Genomic DNA, 21,168 nt, shown 5'->3' with positions numbered 1-21,168 from the left:
TGTCTAATGAATTCAATGCTATTGTCAAATAAATACGGTGTGTGGATCATGACTTAAAAGAAATGGTAATATAAGTAGCTTCATTATTGCTTTGCAGTGACGGAGAGAGATGGGTTTAGTTATCTTGTTTAAATCCTATGTGATTGAAACCCAGAGTGAATGTCTTCTCTGAGGGAACAGCAAGCATTATGGGTGATATGATCAGATTAATAAGATCCTTAGTACATATATATTTCATACAGGTCTTAACTTTTTTTCCCCCCTCCTTTCTTCTTACATGGAAGCAGATGAAATGCAGAAGCAGCAGTACTGCCTTGGAAGTACCATAGTAGGTTTCCTTTTATAATTATCATTCTTGACATATTTATCCTTTCTTATGGAAGTGACGATGCAGATATTTAAGAACCCTTCTTGCACAGAAAAGCCCAATTTCCACTCAGTACTTAATTAGCACTTGTTTATGACACAGCATCTGATTTGATTTTCGAAACAAATTGCACAGTAAAGAGGCTGATATTTAAACTGTATAGTAACCACAGCTCCAGCTGTGACTCAAATCTTGTAAGCCTTCAGGGGTTGTGTTTAGGCTTAGAAAATAGGAACTCAGGCCTGTAATTAAATGTCCTCTGAAAATCAGCCTTTGTAGAGAAGTGGAGAGGGTACCACTGAATTTTAAATTACTGACTTGTTCTCAAGAATCATTCTGTTGTTCTGGGCCTTGCTAGGGAGTGCAGAAAGAAAATGGATTAAAAATGGAAGAGTAGATTACTAAAGGAAAAAAAATCAGAGGTTGCAGACAAAGAGATGAGCAAAGTAAGCTATTTTGGCTTCCCAGGTTATAGACAGATGCAATATATATAATAATTTTAATATATGGCTAATGTATCAATAACAAGTTCTGTGGACATCAGAAAGACTAGAGGGAGAGTAAAGATTTCATACAGAGTAAAACTGCGTTTCAGGACTGTGAGTAAGTTGCTGATGGTTGTGGAATAAGACATCTGTGGTGATGGAAGGCTCATTTTTAAAGCAAGGCCTCAATAATTAACATGAATGTCTTGGGAAAGGAAGTAGAATAGGTTATATTATAAAGTAGTCACTCACCTAGATCAAAATGTGAAATATTCACAAAATAGCTTGATGGAAATTAGCAGTTAGAGAGCTTTCAGCGTTACTTTTTGAGGAATGCAATCACTGTTGATGCTATTGAAAAAGAGAGCAAAATTCCCCTAGCAGCCTGACTTCTAGTCATGGAAAATACTGGAGCAGATGCTAAGAGAAAATACTGTGCTTATGAATGGTATTGAACCATGAGCATAAACGATGCGTGCTCATGAAAATACAAAAATGAGTAGGTCTTGCTGGGCAATGAATTGTATTGCTGGTGGAATTGCTTTGAATGGATCATAATCATGGAAGATTTTAATGTTGATTGATAAATTAATACAGCTTTCAAACAAGATGCTTTACTGGGTCCCACATCTTTTTAACGCTGGGGGGAAGAGAGAATTTTTTTTTTCTTTAATTGACAGTCCTCTTATAGTCCTGTCTGCTGTCATTGGGACACTGCAATTCAGAATATTTTAACCGGATGTACTACTTTAATTGCCTCTCTCTGCTGAAGAATGCATTCCTAGGGGTCATTTACAGTGTGCCTTGGAGAACCAGAGAAATTCAGAATTTAGGAGACTGGTTGTAAAAGTTTAGCCAATCATCAATCTGAGAAATTTTAATTAAATGATGCTTTTCTATTGTGCTTATTTTGACGTGAATAGGGGCTCACCTGTGCAAATATCCCACTTTAATGGCATAAGCAGCAGTATGTGGGTAATTACACCCATACCTCATACTGGTAAACTTTACTTCCCTTCTATTTAGTTTCATATCTTCTTAGATGAGAGTAGGTTTAGCAAATGTAGAGAAGACATACCTCATTGAGAGGATTTTGCAAATACAGTATTGAGGGATGAGTGATGGGTCTTAGTTTCTCCTGTTTTTTTATGTTTCACCTGTCAGCATTGAAAAATAATTTGAGTTTACAGTAGCTGCTAATCTGCCGAAAGTCCTGATTGCTTTTATTACAATACTCAAGCAACTTTACTTTCAAGTCACAAAAAATTGTGCCGGTAAGAGTTGTCTAAATAGAAATACAGTGTTATCTTTAGTACTGGAAACACTTCTGCTTAAGAGTAACCCTGTTGATGGCAACAGATCAGTTAATACACTTATATATTTGCAGGACCAGAGTCTTCATATGAAATGGTTTAAGTCAGTGTCTCAAATCAGTTATTCAGACTGCCCTGGACTGATGGGCTGGCAAATGTTAAGCAGCCTGCTGGTCCAAAGAGTTTGAGTGTTATCCTTTAATTTGTAGGTTAAGTGACAGAAACAGAAAGAAATGAAGTAATTTTTTGCAATTTGTTTTGTGAACTTGGGCACATCTGAGACTGGTATTCAGGTCTCTCTGCTTCTGACACTGTGATTTCAAAATTTATTTCTGCTTGTTTATGAGGACTTCTTTTTTTTCCTGGGTAGATACATACTGGGCTGTGCTACTTTAAAAAAAGCAACTGAAGCACTTGAGCCAGAAGTACAATGTGTGTTTCTGTAGTGTTCTTGCTAGATACGCAGCACTTCATATAGTTTCTTGCATTTTCAAAGCACATAGAAATGGCAAGAGCTCCTCTCAGCAAACTTGTGAGGTGGGTTAAATGAGTGTTGTCCTCATTTTACAGTTGTAGAGAGACTAACCACCCATGACGTTAGTGCTGAAGGAAGGATTAGGTCTTGGAGGGTGATGCTTCTAGCTGTGTGAGAAGTCTCCTAAAACGTAGTTTGTTAATGTGTTAAGCATTGCAAGTCCAAACACAGCAGGTGAATGCAGTAACCAGATATACTTGACTTTAATTTATCAGCACAATGGTGGTTATTAAAATTCATGTTCAACTGAGATCATTGGCTAGGACACCAGGGCATAATCTTACTACTACTTTGAAAGATTTAGGAGGATTTAAATTCAAACTGGAGAGAAGCAAAAATAACAAGTGCTCAAAGTATACTGTAAAATCCTGAGTGTGTACCTCTCTTTAGAGGCAAGATTTTAGTCTGTTCTAGTTCTTACTTTATTTTCAAATTCCAAGGCTGGACTACCCACCATAGGTGTGAAGGTTCGTCATTCAGCCGTAATACATTTTTTCTCTCCAACAAATTGTGGTTTTTGGTGTTACTAGTACCGAAGTGGATGCAGTTTGTACAGACTAAATATTGTGTTGACTCAAGAACAAGTGAGAGTAAACTAACTTTCAGTAGAGCCATTCTGAAAATGAGAAAGCTTTTTCCAGCCTTTCCTTTCTGATTTGGAGGGGAAGTACTGTGAGTTAAGAACGGGATTGTGAAGTAGTTTCCAGGAGTAAGAAACATCTCTGGACTTGATGTTTGCAGATGTCCTGTCTGATCTCGTTGCTTAGATGTGATTTTAATTTCTAAGCATCTCCTTTTTTTGTGGGGAGGGGGAGCACTTGAATCCACTTGAATGTGGAAGTATCTTTGAACTACAAATAAATGTCATGCCAGGCGGTGCTTTGGGTTTTGTTGCGTACTTTTTCCTAGCTGTAAGTTATGCTGTATGTGTTTTGTGCTTCTAGAGCAATTGGATGTCTTGTCTTTTCTTCAACCCAATAAAGCATGAAAACAGTAAGTGGGGGGGAGATTACGTTTGTCTGTCGATTTGAGGCATAATTTATGGCTGTGTGTGAGTATAATTTCCTGTTGTCCTGCTATTAAAGCTGCTCCTCTTCAGGAATTTTCTGTAATCTCTTCATGTTGTCCAGTGTCTGGTCTGACCGCGTTGAGGATGGTGACTGTGAAAACACTCATAGCTTGACTACTGCTGTTTTGACACCATTTGCTTTTTATGTAGTGTCAAAAGCATTAGTGACCATTAGTCTTTGCTATTGCACCCACCACAGAGGCTGTGCTTATCCAAGTGCATTTTTGTGGAAATTAAAAAAAATACATATATATATATATACTGAACTGAAATGTAAAATGGTGAAAAACATAAAAATGGTGACTTTATTAAAAAAGTGTTCTTAAAGCAGCTGATATCAGAGCAGTAAACAAGAACTAATCTGGGGACTAAACCTTCATATGTGGCTTAAAAAGATCTGCATTGTTTAAAATGCTCCAGAATTTAGCCTTAGGTTAGCTAGGTCCCAGTGTAAAAGGAGGTCTCTCTTTATGTCTATTCTCTCCTAGCCCCGAATACACATGCCAAAAGATGGATTCCAACTTATATCTTCTGGATACCAAGCATGGCTAAAGCAGGTTGGACTGTATTATTGTTATTCATCTCATGTGAGGGACCGTGTTGGACACCTGTGCTTGTCTCATTAGTGAAGTACATAAATGAGGGTGTAATGAAGTTATAGTGCCATGTTAGCTGATACCCCTCATAGCCATCACTGTTTTGTGTTTATGCATGCTGTGTTTGTATAACATTTTCTCACCAGTCTGATGAATGTGCACTTCCTGTAAATAAAAGTTCAAAATGCAGTCACCTGGAAGCGAAGAGGGTCAGAGTCTGAAAACAAATCTACAACAACAGCTTGAATTACAGAATTAAAATGGGCCTTCAAACACAAAGCTGCATGGTGGTGGTGCTGGTAATAATGGGGAGGCCACTGGGTTAAAACTCAAGAGAATTGTGTCTAGCATCTAATTCAGATCTGCCTGGGTGAATCAAGTATGGACACTTACTCACATCACATAACAATTGTGCAGTTTGACACAGTCTGACACTGTGGGGAGTCCCCACTCGGAAGTGGCCTAGTGCTATATTACTCTGGCTATTATTAAAGGCCAGGCTTTAGATGTCTCAGCAGTCTGCCTCTAGCAATTGCTGTCAGCTTTTCACTTTTGTGAGTGAAAAATCCCCCTTCAGAAAGAATAGCTTAATTTACAAATGGCCTGTACAGATCTCTTCTCTGATGAACATACATATATGATGAATCCTGTGTCCTTGAGAATACACGGCTTAAAGTTGCTGGTTTTGTAGAAAGCCAGAATGTGTTGTTATGGCAACAAAAACTGGAAATATGAAAACAGTACAGATAAGCTGCATCCTGTTGTCATGGCAACTGCAGTTGTGAAATGACAAAACATGGTGGTGAAGGGATCTTCAAGGTGGTACCGTGAGCCCAACAGAAACAAAGAGCCAAGTCACTTGAGCAGAGTGTGAGAATGAAAAGCTGCAGCAGCATATCCCCTTAAAACATAAGAGCTTCATTGAAGGTGCTAACAGCATGGTTTTGATTGTCTCCAGTCTTGTGTCAGTATCTTACAAGCAGTAAGTAGCTTGCTTGTGCAAGGTGCTTACTGCTGTCAACTTACATTGACTTCTGTGAAACTGAGCAGAGCTTGAACACCTATTAGAAGATGGGCATTGAGTCTAACATTATATTTGCAAACCATTTCTTTGAATGAGTGATGTGCTGCAAAGGTGAAGTGTGCTTTGGAGCTTCTTTCCGAGAGACCATTTCTCTCCTCAAGTCCACACTAGTAAAGGTCAGTTGGGACACTGAAGCTTATGTTTTCTTGATTTAAACTTTGCTGAGCCGGAGGCAGGGTGTCTCAGAGGAATCTCAACTCTGCAATTATTGTCTCACAGAGCTCAAGTTTGTTGACCTGTGGGGCATGGCATCAGTTTCTGTTTCTTATGTGGGTTGGGAGAACAATAGGAAGAGGATCGTGTGGCTGTTCTGTTTTCCTTTTACTTCTGAGGCAAACAGACCAGCCTTATATTACCAGTGCTCTGATGCAGATGGGATATATGGTTTTTGGACTCTGCAAAATACCAAGGGGGTAAAAAGCCTAAAATGCACAGTAAAATTTCCAAGGAGGCTTTAAACTAGGCAACCTCAAATAATAGAAGAACTTGCACTTTTTAAAAAAGATATTTTTTGTAAGCATGCTTTTCCTTTTGATTTTTAGTTTATTGATATTGGTTCTAGTGTCTATCTCAATCTTCTCACTCCTTGACCCAAGGAAAAGTTATAAACCTGTGCTTGTCATCAGCAGAGACTGTCGTGGAAGTAGCTTTGCTATTCCAATTTCGTGCTGTGATTTCACCACAGGAAGTGTAAGGGTAAGGCAGTTGATAAAAAGGCTGGGAAGAGCTTTCATTAGAAGCAGAGAGGTTAAATTTTTTTGAGGTGAGATTGATTTGGTATAGGATATCTTTCAAAGGTACTACCTGTAGGATTCCTTAACACTATGTATTGAAAAGAAAGCCACTTTTGATGTATGTAAAAGCATAGTCTACATATGCATCCAGATGGAATGGGGGCTGTGCATCAGGTTTATTCTCCTGTTGTCTGTATTTTTAAAAGGATCCTACCTTAATGTTTTTTTTTTCCTCAGCATGGCTGAGTATTGATCTACTGCCAGACTTAGACAAAATGTGAGAAGTATCCCAGTAACACATTGTATTAATGTGGACTAAAAGCAGTTTATATTACAGATGAGGTGGAGGAAGATGGAGTTCTGCAAGACTGGACACATACCATAAATATCCATAAAACTGACAATTTTGTCTAAAACCAGATGCTGTCTGGATTTGCGTATTTTCAGCCTGCTTAGACTGGAGATAATAGTTGAACACTACCTGAGCATGGGTCGCCCACACTGATGCCATTACCCTCTGCCCTTTAATGGCAGGTTTTATATTTAGTGTTGCTGTGCTGCAATGGAGAGCTATATTGTGTTCTTATGTGGGCTAGAGGAAATACAATACCAATGGCCAGAAATATGTTGCTTTAAGACTGGCATTTGAAGTAGCCTGCACTGTTCTCTTTACTCTAGCTGTTTCCTGTTTGTCTTCTACAAAAAGGCAAACACCTGCAGTTGGTTTATTCAGCCTTGATCTTCATTTAAGCTTTTGACTTGCTAGCAGTCTGTATCATCCCATCACCTAGATGTTGACCCTTTGGAGACAAGCCACAATTGACTTCTGAAGGGAGAAAGGGAGGGAATGTTTGCGTATAAATACAGTCAATAGACATGACATTCTAATTCCTGTATTATATGGACACTTCCTATAATTTATGCCAGACTATGAAATTGGGCAAGTTAAGCTAATTAGCTGAAACATTTACAAAACATTATTTTGATTACATAAACGGGGAAGTAAAAGTATCATTTTAAGTGGCTTCTGAAACATGGTAATTCAGAGTTAAAGATAATCCTTCCCTTTTTCATAGCATTGTGAGCAAGTATGCATCACATAGGATATGTAATATAACGCATTCATCTGAGCCTTTCTGCCTCCCACTGTCTTTTTGTAGTAGAATTTTTAAAGCCAAGTTATAAACCTGTAAATGTGTTTTATGCTGGAAATTCTTGGTGATACCTTAACTAGATTGGTACCAGCAAAGGCCAGTATAATCAAAAGAAGGCACTTCAGATATTAATGGTCTGCACTTCAGTCAAGTCAGCTGGAAAAGAGAGTGTAAAAACCAGGACTGTGGTGAAAACAGGATTCTTCTGCTAGAATTGCACTTACCTGAGACAAAAATGCAATGATTCTGGAAATATTTTGGTTTTGTAATTTTGCCATATAGCATCTTTTCCTTAACTTCTAAAGCATCTATTTTCAGTGGATCCATATGCTTTTTAAAATTCAGATGCTAACTCCTTGGGTGGAAAGTCGAAATAAGATTTCTTTCTGCAGTTCATTTATTAATACTTGGCACTCATATAGTACTTTATGTTCTCAAAGTGCTATGCAGACATATCAGTTATCCTTGAAACACTTTTGTAGGTGCATAACAATAACTCTGAGAGATTTTATGGAATTAAATAAAGCTAGAGATGAGGGAAAAATCTAATGAAACTTCCGTTTCATCTCTCCACCAGTGTAGGTTTTTTCTCTGCAGTTTGTGGCATGAAAACAGAACTTCTAGAAATATTCCAAGATGAAGAGCTTTCGACATATTCCTTAGGATGCTGTGTTACTCTGCTCAAACTCATGTGGAATGCCTATGTCAAAGAATTACATAATAAGATTTTAAACTGTTTGGAATTGATCAGGCTTTAGATACAGAATTATTGAATCATTAAGTTTGGAAAATACTTCTAAGATCATCAGACATAATGGAGCTTAGTAGCCACTGTGTTTTCTTGCTTACCAAAGAGCCAAGTGCACTTGCTCTTGTAAGATCTCCATTTTAAGCCTTCACATAGTTTTGTGCTTTAGACCTTGGTGAGCTTGCTCTTAGTAAGTTTGTGTAGGGTTTGTTTTTAGCATTGCCATCTTTGGTGTTGTTTAAAGGAGCACACACAAGTCTCTGCAAGTTTTGCTCCTTAAGGAAGGGTATGGCACCTGAATCTTAAAGCTCTGCAGCTGCACTGGTTTAAATTTATCAGCTTCATGCATTAAAAAGCTATAATTATGAAAACATGAGTATTGTCTAGTTCCGATGTGATCCATACAAGTTCCCTCAAGCACTTGGCAAATGAGGATCTTGTATACCTTATAGATGGAAGTTGGCCCCTTGCTGGGGCATGTAATTTCTGTTGACTTGGAATCACAGAGGTTGAACTCCAGTAACCACTCTGGGGAAAACATTTCTTCACAAACATTTACCTAAAAGCTGTGATTTGATCCTCCCAGATTCCACTCAGGTAAGTTATAATTTGAATAAACTGAATATGTAAATCCTTTTCCATGTGTCTTATCTTTGATATTTAAAAGTAGTTAGTGAACTGGAATATCTTGTAAAAAGTTACTGTTAGCTAGGGAGTTACCAGAAGATTAGAGAAGAGTTTGCATAATTTGTATGTTAAGGAAAATTTACTGAGCAATTACACGCAAAGTGGGAGGCTGAAGGAAAAGGAACCCTTTACAGCAGTTGGAGCTCAGTGTGCACAGCAAAGCTGGCAGAATGTAGTAACACCCTGAGGGTGAAGGGGAAAACTGCTGCACTGAAGTCAGTGATCTGTACCAGGGTAAGAAGTCCAGTATTACCTATGTTTGGAATCTAGGAAGAGTGTTATAGTTGAATCCTAGTAGCATATTTCACCCACTGATTTGTGAGACCTAATTGTTTAGAAGTCAGACCCTGGTTATCCCAGAAACATATGCTCAGCTTTCCCAAAGTGAAATGTTGGTTTGCTTGATTTGCAGTTCATGAAAAATGGTCCAAGGGTCTTTAATGATATAGCTTTTGTTATGGTGAAACAGGAGCACAAACCACTTTGAATCATCCCTTACGCACTTGTGGAAATGTGACCAAGGTGTCTGAGCGTAATAGAAGGTGAGGAATTGTGCAAAGAACTGGTTGTGACAGCAACTGCATCTGGCCCTTCACAATTCTGGTGCAATATGTGCAGCTAGAAGAGCTGACAGTTGGTGGGCTAGTTGAGCTCTGTGAGATCCTTCTCATGGTCACACTCCAAGAATTACTACAGTTGCCTCTTTATGTTTATAAATTAATTTTCTTACTGTGGAAAGACTTTCAAGAAAAATTGCCAGTGACAAAGTCGGAATTATCTGGTTATAGGTGTGGAAAACTAGTCTGAGGTGCAAATTTTAACTGTATGGCTTTGACTATTGGTTTTTTTGTCTTAATTAAGACTTACAGCTTTTAACATTTTTCTTATTTTCAAATGAAAACAGGCAAAAAACTTTTGAAGAAAGTTATAAAAGTATTAATTTGCTCTGAGACATGCTAGTCTCTTTGGTAAGTTCATAATTGGGCAGAATTTTTTTTTAAATGCATATTCTTGTCTCTCAGGTATATAACTACTTCATAACTGGTAAATCTGTATTCATATGTTAGGGTTTTTAAAGGCATATTATTTACACAATTCACTTGAATGGCTCCTTTGAAAGCTGTGTGGCTCTCTCATGTAATTACGTATTTAGTATGCCTTGTATCCATTGTTGGGATAGGGGGAAAAGAAAAAAAATAAGCCCCACAAAATCTACTAAAGTAAATAATGAATATTCTCATTCGATTTCGGCAGCATTTTCAGAAGTTGTATTATATACTATTTTTTCAGATAAGAAGAGCTACCAAGGCTAAAAAATGAAATATATATGGCAGGTTTTTTAACTGTGAAAAGTATACAAGATGCACTGGGAGTGGTTTTTTTTTTTTTAATACTTATATATATATTTAATCAGTAAACATCTCTCAGAACAATAGAGGGAAAAATAAGAGATACCTTTTCATTTTTATGTGTATGTGAGAGGTTAAAAGAATGAAAAGTGGACCAGAGAAAGGATCCAAAATCACTTTTTAGCCAGAAGTAAATTTCTGGAATTGTTATTAAGTTTCATGAGACCAACATTTGTAATGTAAATAGCAGCTGCCTTATCTGATACGTTTCATGCAATGTGTTGCATTCTGTGGTGACAGGAATAGTGCAGACTGGACACAATGTGAAAGTGATGTATGTTATATTTTTGGCATTGGCTTAGTTAGGTATGTGGCCAAAAAAAGTGTAAGAGGAACTGAGTGAGATGGAAAGGTATTGAGGTTTGTTCTCCCATTTTTTGTGGTATATGATAAAAATAATTCTGAATATCTGGAATCCCAGTAAGATCTGAGCATGTGTTTGATAAAGGATTAAAATTCCTAAGGCACATTTCCTGAGAATTAGATTTTATAGAGCATGCAGGAAACAATAGTGTGAAAGAGACTTTCAGGGAGAATTGTTCTTGCCAGCCATCCCATACTCACTTTCTGAAGTGATAAAAAGGTGGGGAAAGATCTGTCTCCTCATATCAAGCTCACATCTGGTTTATATACTTTTAATACCCTTCAGAGCATCCCTTAATTTTATCTGCTCCAGTTTGGGTGGTAGAATTTCTAGGACCTCTTTTCCCCTCGTCTTGGTTTTTGTAATAGTTAGAAATTGTTATTGGTTTATCTTTAGAGTTCACCTGCATAAGGCACTGGATGCTGTACTAGAAGGGAAATAATTCTGAACTAGGGAAGGACTGAAATAGATGTGGTTAGCATCTGAAATTAATCTTATGTACAGTAGACCAAATACCAGCCTTTGGGGAAAAAATTGGGTTTTCTCTTTGGCTTTGTCACTAAAGTGTGAAGATGTACAAAAATATATCAGGCTGCCTGTAAATCAAAGGTGTTTTAAGTGCACAGGTTATCATAAAGTTCAGTACAAGGGTTCATGCAGGGGTAGTAGGTAATACCTCACTATGTTAAAATGTGCCACAATTAAAGACAGTCATTCTGTACTGCTGTCTAATTAATTTCTCTGAAGTGATTATGAAGAAAATATCCTTCAGCTATTGTTTGATTTTCTTTTGGTCATTCTTGTTTTACAGCGAGCTCAGTATAGTAGGTTATGCTTCGTAGGTGTACACTATAGTTGTGAACTGTAGTAGTCCAAGAACTTCTTTTTCCCTGTGTAGAGTCACTTAGTTTTACAGGACAAGGTGATATATTTCTGACCTGTAACACAATTTACTAAAACTGTGTTAGTTACCCCTAGTATATTGTATTTGCTGAAGGTCTAGAAGAGAACAAATTTGATAAGAAAAACGCAGTCTGAAATGGTAATGTATAATCTTGTAATGCAATAGCAAATAAAGTAAATAACCAATTTTTAGCACTGGCAAAAATTTACCCATTGACTGTGTATTGAAATTTGTCTTTAGGACATCAGATAATTGGAAGAGAGGGTAGACTATTAGAGGTAGAACATCTAATGTAGTCAAAAAATGTTCCCGCAATATAGTTACAAGAATAATTGAATAGGTTAAAATACATCTTCCCTTTAGCTCAGTTACTGTCCACTCAGCTCAGGCAGTGGCTGTGAATGCTTCTAGCCTATTTTAATTCAAAATAAGGCAAACCCATTTTAATCACCAGTGGAGCAGCTGGAACCAGCCTCTGTCAGAAGGAGGATGCTGGTCTTGTTTGAAACTCTATTCCATGTATTTATTTAGTGGGAAAATATATTTCAGAGTTCAGGGAGTGGGATTTTAAAATCAGTTGGAAAGAGAAATTGGGTTTTTCGTCAAATAATTCCCTATTTTATGCCACTCAATGTGTATTAAAGATACTTAGCTTTTCTAAATAAAAAGCTATGCATCTCTGGGCCTGAAGGTTGTGCAGACATCCGAAGCATTAATGCAACTGGGAGTTAGGAAAGTAAAGAGATTACTGCATCCTGGCCCAGTACTTAGCAAGCAATACCAGCATTCCCATTTGGCTCTAGTCCAAGCGCTGTGCCTCTGTATCTTTGTTTTGATGAATCGATGTAGATTGACTTGGGTTCAGGAGAGGATTTTGTCAGTCAGCTTTCAAGTCATGAACATTGAGGCCAGTCCCTTGTTTGTGGAGCTGACAGTACAAAAGTGAGTGTTTGACATGTGGCTTGCTCAGTTCGAGGGGATGGAGGCTGTTGAGATTTTTCAGAGACCAGGCTCTAAATGAAGTTGTTCTGTTGGGTCACTCATCTGATTTACACACAAGCTGTTTCTATTGAAGCACCTGGGGCCTTTTGTTCAGGCTTGTGAATAAGCCTCTTTCAGTCACCAACAGTAATTTAGCGTCTCTGCTTCCTTCAATAGGTAAAAAGGCAAGTACAGGAATGACATTTCCTTCCACACTGTGCAACTTCACACTTATATTTTTAAGATAGGTAACAGAATTGTATCACTAATGTAGATTTTGTCATATACTGGAACAGATTCAGAAATCATCTAAGGTGTTGGTAATTTTTTACTTCACACTTCCTAATTCTGGAACAATACTAAGTGGCAGGACTGCATGGGTGAGGAATGATATCCTCTGCTGGACAGAGAGCTCTGCAGAATAACCCTTCAGTGCTTTCCTTTGTTATTGTGGCAATTTTAGAGGAAGACATTTCATCACCTTCTAAGTTCCCTGGCACAATAGAGTGCCCTACCTGCAGACTAATGACTCTGGTGTGAGCCATAATCTCACGTAAACTTTGAGTCAACTTAAGCTTGCCCTTCCACTGGCAGAGTGCTCCTCATTTTTCCTGCCTCTGTACCTTTCCATGCTTCAGTCAGTACAAATACTTAAAGTAACTTCTTTTTTTTTTTCTTGTCAGTCAGTTTTAATGGCAATCAGTTCTTTGAGTTCATTACCACAGCATAAAAACTTGAGCCAGCCCAAAGGATGGGAAAGCTTGAGAATATGGAATAAATGATAGCTGCAAGTCTTGGATAACTCTGTATGAAAAAAAAAATAAAATCATCCCCTGTTTATTTGGTAGTATGTTATGAATCCTGGGATGGCTAGTGGTAAGCAGCTGATGCTTACCTAGTGAATTTGCTCTGCATCATCAGAGGCACCATGTAGTGAATCTCCTGTTACTGTGACATTCTTGGAGAATAATAAATAGCTTTGATTTAAGTAAATTGAACTGGTGAAATGCTTAACCATGGATGTCCATTTCATATATGAATATTTTTTTTTAAAAAGTGATTGTCACAACAGCTTTCAGTAGCTGTAGTGATACATATTACATTGAAAAGAAAAGATTGCTAGCATTTGGAAGGTTTTTTGTATGCGGGAGTGTTTGGGAGGTTAGAATGGTGGACAAGGAAGTATGGCTCACTTTTGTAGCTTGTTAACAATACTATGCCTGTAGTTTTTTTGGCTTCAGGAGGGGCATTACATATAAATTCATGTGATATTGTAGCACGATGAAGTACTCAAATTCTTGAGTTTTAGTATCTTTGTAAAGTGAAGAGTTGTTTGGTTGTTTTTTTTAAATGCAAATGCGACGAGGAATTTATTTTAAGGTATCATAAACTTCTGTTGAGAACATTTATATAGGTTATATTCCCCAGCAGTCTTTTAATACTATTTCTGGACCAGCAGTGTAAATTGCAACAAAGTACAGCAAAGAATGTGGTGACAGACAGGGTTAATCTCTGTGTCTGTCTGCACAGGACCAGATTATGGATGTTGGTGATCACCTTTCTGCTCATTCAAAGATGGCTTCTGTTGCTCTTACATACTCATTTAGCACAAGATTGTGCAAGGTTTTCTAGCCCTCTCAAGAGCAGGAAGAAATGGTGGTTCAGAAGGCAGCTGTCATTTCATACCCATTCCAGCTGCCCTTTCCACTCAAATTTCCTTCCATCCCCTCCCCCTCTATTTAAAAAAAAAAAAGCTGAGGCAGGATTGCAAAAAAGGAGAGTATGAGGGTTTAAAATCTCTAGCAGCTAATCTATCACATCCTTCAGTTTTCATGGCTATCTGCCAATTTAAAATACACTTATTTTTTCCTTCCTTGCCAGTAATTACACAAATACAGTAGTGCTTATGGCCTCAAAAACTCTGTGTCTGGTAAAAACAATTGCTATCATAATGCATCCCTAAATTTAATAGTAGTGGTGTAAAATGAATAAGCAGCTCCCTATTTCAAGGGGTAATGGCTTTAACTATCAAAATGGCTAGTATTTTCCTTGATTGGCTGCTTTGGCTCCTTTTTTGTATTTGTTTGTAGTAGCTGAATCAATTTATTATAACTATTTTATTTAACAAACAACAAGACAAGCAGAAACACGAAACTCCTGTAAAGTGTCACCAACTTCCTATTCACCTTGGATCACAGGTTTTTCCTTTTATCCCCTTTACAGACAAAACACAAACCTTTCCCTGGAACTGTTACACTTAAAGTTGTCATTTACTTGTCTGCTTTCCTTGCAAAATTGCTTGCCTTGTATTCTGCCTGGAGTGTTGCTGTGGATGGAGAAGAGGTCTGATTAATTGGAAAGAAACTTTTTATTACTGGGAAAACTCAACACAATGGTGTAGAAAATTGATCAAAAATTTACCTTCTTGATCCGTAGTGCCTTTTTCTTGCTACTACAACATCTGTAAAGCTTCTCTCAAGGAAAAGATGCTTCAGCAGTTACTGCTCTCCTAAAGAGGTCTCTGTTTTTAAGGCCAGGTGCAGTTGTGTTGATGCCATTTGGCTAAGCCTTAAAAGTTCCTGTAATCTGTGCCATCCTGTCTCATACAGTCCCATCTCATAGTTGTCCTTTCTCTGCAGTGCTCTATGCCCAGATCTCTGTGGCTGGGCTGCTCCAGCCTGGCGGACAGCATGCCCTCGCTGCGATGCCTGTATAACCCAGGGACTGGCGCACTCCCAGCTTTCCAGGTACTTTCTGTCTCTCCCCACTCCTTTTCTCTCCATCTGTGTGCGTGTGCATCTCCTCCTTTACTTGCCTGCTTGACCTCTATTTATTCTGGTTCATACTCTGTGCCTTTCCTGTGTCATTCTGATCTCTGGTATTTTAACCCATTTTGTGTAGATTCAGGGCAGTTGGGGCATTTCCATTTACCTTCATATAATTATTTTATTTAAATCGGCTTGATACCATCATCTTTTTCATTGGCTTTAAATTGTGTCAAAAAGATACCACTTAATTATATCTGGCAAACAGTATCTATCACACAGTCTCCAATCTGGCTATTTGTGCAGTGATTCCCGTCCTATCTAAATTTTTTGTGTGCCACTTAAAGGACTGAGAGGGTGAGTTCATTGCCATGATGATAATTGATGCCAGCAATTCTTTACTTCAGCTTTGTTAGCAGGAGTCTGGACATTTGGACTACAGAAAATTATTGTCCATGTAAGCTGTCAGTCAAAAGGCAAATAAAGGAAACCTTTTCTTTTCCTTTGGTCTAGGAATTTGTTAGATCCAGGCTCTGGATCTAACATAACTCTGTCATGAGTCAGCTTTCTGCCAAACAAGTTTGTTCAGACCCTTTGGGTGACCAGTGAATCTTAAAAAAATGCAGACATTCTCCTGTGTGTAGAGAGTGGAGACAGGTGTTGAGTGAGCATTGAGAAACCTAGACAAGGCTCTCAAGATGACTGCCAGCATTTTCGATGGCATGTGAACATGACAGCAGAGACTGGGCACCAGAGGTGTTATGTTCATGTTGGATACTCTGAGGTATTTTATGAACTGCAGTGAGGGGCTTTAGGAGTATTTCTGTAGAGAGCATGTTTATTTGAGCTTATTGTAGCATGAACATTTACTTCAAGGTTTATGCTGCTGGATTATGATACTGCTGGCCTAACCTGTGGCAGAGAGTTTTATTTACCAGCATCTTACGAAACCAGATAAAAAGAATAGGCCGGAATCTTTCTGAAATTTTCACTTGTTTTGGGGTAGGTTCGTTATGTGGCTCTAAAGGAAAGCATGCAAAGATTATTTTAAATTTTACTTCTTGCTCCCAGAGCTAGGATAGTACTGTGGAAATAATCCTCTTAGTCCCAGAGGAGGCTTAAGTGTCTTGCATCATTTTGCTACAACTCTCTTTGCTGACACAGCAGTAGCACTGATGGACTCTGGAAGGTGTCCTGCCAGGCCTCCTTTGCTGAACCAAGCTTTTAGCAGAGCTTTCCATGGGGGAAGGGGAGAGATGACTTTTTATTAGTCTGAGAGGGCTCTAGAGACAACAGGCAGAGTTTAGACTCCTAATCCTGATTTGCATAATTTGACTAAATCGGATGGGCTTAATTTTTGGGCTTTTAGCTGTTGAGTAAATCTCAGATCTCTTTAAGCTTAGCAGTATATGGAAAGTAATTTATAAACTCAAATTGAGACTTCTTCCTTTCTACTTGAATTATTTTCGATTACTTAAAATAGGCATATATTACAAAGTGGGAAGAGAAATTAATTTATTTTAGTTTAAGATGTCCTTGCTAATGACAGATACGAATAACTTTTCTGCTAATACACTGCATTGATATTTGGGGTCAAATGAGTGAGCTGCACAACCAGTCATTGTGTTGGGATACTGGTAGGACTGACATTTGCATTTCTGCAGATTTGGAGAGACATTTCTGTGTGTATTTAGTGACTATGAGAATTGGGGAAGTATGTCCTACTTGCTATGTGAAATGGTAGACTGGTACTCTTCACTGAACTCTGCTGTGTTGAGGAACACATTTACTGCCAGTTGAGAGAGAAACCACATTGCCAGCAACAGCTTCTGCAGCACTGAGTCATCCACATTTCAGCCCATTTTTTTCAATGGGCTCTGATTGATCCTCATTAGCTTGCACGGTTTGAAGAAAACTCCCCTCTGAGGCATGGCTTCTGCATTTTCCAGTGCAGAAGGGAGTGGTTTGGAGCCTGCTTAAAGCAATGATGTTGCAGTATTTCATCATTCTTTAATGCTTTTTTTTTGGTATCAAATTTTCAGGAAAGCATTAAAGACTTTCTTGAAGCCCAGCAAATTTTCTCTTATTAAGTTACTTTCTTTTTTCTGTAGCAAGCTTGAAGTAACTGGAGAAGCATACCAATGTTCTTTGCTTGTGGCAAAAGAGAAGATGCCATCTGGAAGGCTACTTAGTCACTGCTGAATTTGTCTAGTTATTTACATGCCTGCCTTCAGATGCTCAGACAGAAATGTGGAAAGATGCTCTTTTTGAATAGCTCAGTTAAAGTCTTGCTGACTCCTCATGGGAAGCATTGGCAGGTAGTCGATTTAGAGATGATTCTGTTAATATGTCAAGTGACTTCGTTTTCTTCTTTGTGTTTTTATTATTGGTGACACTTAGGTGAAAACAGGATCTTCTGGTTCCTCAGCCCTGTTTTTAGGCAATCGTCCTGCAGTGGGAAAGGCTTTAAGGCTAAACCATGAATAGGGGAATGAGGAGCTAGAAACAGTTCTTTTTTGCATCTTTTATCTCAAAGGGCGTTGCAACTGATAGTCTACTGTGTAACTGAATTTCATAGTAACCATGGTGGAAGATTGCAGCAAATTGGAACATGAACTCCTATAAGGCACTGTGGGAAGGGGCCAAAGAGGATATTTTAACAAGAAAAAAAGGCCAGCCATTCCATTTTCAGTGTCTTGGATGCCAGATTTTACTGTACTGTTATTCTGCAAAGCAACTGAAAATTAGGTTGCATGTAGATTCTCTTAATAATAAAAAATAAATTATGCAGAACATACTCTTTCTTCTTAGAAATTTGTGCTTTGGAAGCTTCTGGATGTGCCAGCAGGTGTCTGTTTTCATGACATTTTCCATGTGAAGATAATTACTTTCCCTGTTAAAATATTTTTCCATGCAGGCTCACAAGGCTCCGTTTATGTTGCTTTTCATAGTTGCAGCTCTTTGAAAATTCAAATTTACAATTACACCCATCAAGTATGCCAAGGAAATGATTGTATTAATCCTTCCAGGTTTGCAGAAGACCGAAGTATTTCCTAGAATTTATTTCTGTAGGCTGTTCTATAAATGAGGAGGCTTGAAGAGGAATTCAAAAGTCTTGCCAAAGACTTTATGTATCATGGTAATGGCAGAGAGCAGTCCACCTCTTCCTTTTTACCTAATTCACAGCCAACAGAAATACCAGCTCTTCTTTAGATTGTAAACTTCTTGGGACAGGAGTTGTGCTTTTACTACCTTTGTCTGGAGTCTAGACACAAGTGGAGAAGAACAGAGTTGCTTGTCAGCTCTATTTTGCCAAAGCTGAAACTTTGTTTCTGTAACAGGCTCTAGTAATCTAAGAGGAGGATTAACTTTTGTGGTGGAGGTAGCAGCATCTTGATGAACACAGAAGTGTCTCTATAGAATGTCAGAAATTCACATTTTGTTTTACCTGAAGACCTTGGCCATAAAGAACTACACATCAGGGTTTGTCAGGTGAAGGGGACTAGCTTCTGCTTGGTTTTGCAGAAGTGAGCATGTGTGTGGCTTCCTTGGTCTGGGCTAAAAGCTCTGTCCTGGGGAGAAAGGCATGGGTGTAGTGTGCTAGGCAAATTGAAGCAAATGGAGTGTACTTGAGGCTGTGCAGTGTGGACGTGACCTCTATGGACTGAGATTACTTTTGGAGAAAGGTGAAAATGCAAAAGATGTCAAAGGTATGCAATGAGGGAAGTCTGTTGTCCCTGTGAGACAGAGATTTTTTACGTATTTTATTATTTTGTACTTACTTTAAAAATTATTTTTACATTATTTTTTCCTAGTGTTTATATTTTTGTGTTACAAAGCAGAGTATTTGTTAAAAAAACATTGTCAGTCTGTTGGTAGAAACAGTTGTGTCTGTAAATTTCCTTCAGCCTGTTCATGCATTTTTTTTGCTAGAAGTTGACATTTTATTGCTGGAAATACAGTGTAAATGTGAGTAGTAGTACATCATTTCTGGTTATACAGGAGGTTAGAGCTAGAGTCTTGGGGTGGGCAAACTGCATGCTCAGAAATGCGTTTGCGAGACATACATTTGAAAGAAATTGTTTGGCTTCGGAGCCAGTGTTTGCTGGTGTGCATAGTTCTGTCTCTAATTGGGAAAGATATGGGGTGTCCAGTCACAGACTCCATCAGCATGGAGACACTAAGGCTGCTTTGTATTCGCCCCTCGAGCTCTGCCAGCGGCCGTGTGAAACCTGCCCGGGGGCTGTTTACAGTGCACCTCTAAAGCAGAATCCTAATTTTGGTGACTAATAGCCAGAGCATGTGGCTCCAGCACCCCCCGGCTGGCAGCAGGCTCTGCCCTGGTTGTGAATGTAGTTAGGTGGCCCCCAACTGTTTACAAGACAGCAGAGGTGAGATCTTTGATTGACAAGTCAGAAATGCATTAGATCATTCCCTCTGCCAGTCTCTGGTTCATGCTGTTAAAAATGTCAGCCTCTCCAAGTTTGAATGGCAGCCCGAGGGCCTCAGAAGCTTTTTGTTTTCTGAGATGGAAACACAAATTGGATGTGTGCCTGAACGCTTCATCCTGGGCTGTAATTTCATCTTTTAGCTAAGAACCACAAGGTACATGAGCAAAGCACCCTGTAAACAATAATACTGGGGAAAAAAATAAACAAGGTCGTGTTTCTGGTACGTTGATCCACTGGTGTCCTGACCTCTATCACGTTGAACATCTCCACTCTGATTGCTGTTCCCTTTGGCATTACAATGAGAGGAGATAGACTGACACAGGAGGCAAAGATTTAAAGTTGCAGTGCTGTTGCACATTCCTTGTATTGGCTATGAAATATTGAACTGCCACAATGTGACACCTGGTTTTTTAAGCAAAGTTTCTTGTTGGAGGTGTTCAGCAGCAGTCTCTTCTGTTTTTCCTCATTTTACCACCTGGCAGGAGCAATTATAAAGGCATGAGAGGCGATACAAGAAGGAGCAGAAAGGAAGCCAAATCGTATAATTTTTGTGTTTGACTCCAGCCCCCATTTGTAGTTCAGACTTTTGGGAGCTTCACTGTAGAAAGACCACAATACTTAGCCTGGCTGGAGATTTCTTTAAATAAAGTGCCCAGTGACTACAGAAGAGCTTTCTTAAACATATTTAGGATTTATCCCTCCTTAAATCTGGTGGCCTTGTCTGTCTGGTGGTGTAACCTGTGCAGAGGCTGCATGATGCCGGGGAGCCCACCAAATTCGGGGAGTTGCTAGGGTGTGCTGCAAGATCTCAGCTCTTGGTAATAGCAACAGCAAGAAATATTTTCCTCCTTTCAGGTGGCAAAGAAATGAAGGGGACTAGAAAGAAATCTTATCTTTGTGGGTCACTGGGGATGGGTTTGGTTATTTTTTGGTAGCACGTCACAAATTTCTAATTTTATTTAGTAATTATATTTAGTAATAGAAATTGGCATTTGTTCTGCACCCACATCGATCCTGAAAAGTTCCATGTGCTTTTATTAGCTCTTTAATCTGAGTATGAAGAAGTGTGACAGTATCTGTCTCTGAGAAATACCATCCCAGTGCGTCCAGCACAATGATTAATTTAAACTGCATCTTAGCTACAAGGCCTCCCCTCCTTCAGCCTTGGCAGTGATGGTCAGGTTACTACTAATGTGCTCTTCCCGCTAAGGTGAGGGCAAGGTCTCTAGCACACCAGCAGCAGTTTGGCTCTTTGGTTTAAAAAACGAAACAAAACTCATCCGAGTTTTCCTTCCTCCCTCGTTAGGAGTCAGGAAGGTGTGTAAAGCCGCAGTGACAAACGGCATATGCAGCGCCGCGTTGGAGGCATACAGGTATCTTTAAAGCTAGCTCCGGTTCCTCAGGATTGCGAACATCTGCTTGGAGGTATTGTGGAGCTCCACAATGCACTAATTGAATTACTCTTTTCTGGAGTTGCAGGCTGCGCTAATTGAATTAGAACGGGGCTGTGCGTGTGCGCGCT

The 21,168-nt window shown here is 38.9% G+C and overlaps 1 protein-coding gene across 5 annotated transcripts in view; it reads left to right on the top strand.

Moving 5' to 3' along the window:
* The first annotated feature begins 262 nt into the window (after positions 1-262).
* BTRC (beta-transducin repeat containing E3 ubiquitin protein ligase) overlaps positions 263-21,168 on the top strand; it is a 112,046-nt gene continuing 91,140 nt past the window's right edge. For 3 of the 5 annotated variants that reach the window (XM_017726139.1, XM_017726141.1, XM_008643843.2), the window contains exons 1-3: positions 263-328; positions 4,258-4,326; positions 15,070-15,177. In XM_017726139.1, coding sequence (XP_017581628.1) covers positions 278-328; positions 4,258-4,326; positions 15,070-15,177 — 228 coding nt within the window. In that variant the 5' untranslated portion in view covers positions 263-277. Of the gene's footprint in view, positions 329-4,257; positions 4,327-15,069; positions 15,178-20,952; positions 21,020-21,168 lie in introns of those variants that run through there. The other 2 variants (XM_017726142.1, XM_017726143.1) reach the window with 2 other exon arrangements.

This window comes from Corvus brachyrhynchos, unplaced genomic scaffold, assembly GCF_000691975.1.
Source record: "Corvus brachyrhynchos isolate BGI_N302 unplaced genomic scaffold, ASM69197v1 scaffold61, whole genome shotgun sequence".
Lineage (NCBI taxonomy): Eukaryota > Metazoa > Chordata > Aves > Passeriformes > Corvidae > Corvus > Corvus brachyrhynchos.
This window is presented reverse-complemented; position numbering and strand designations above follow the sequence as displayed.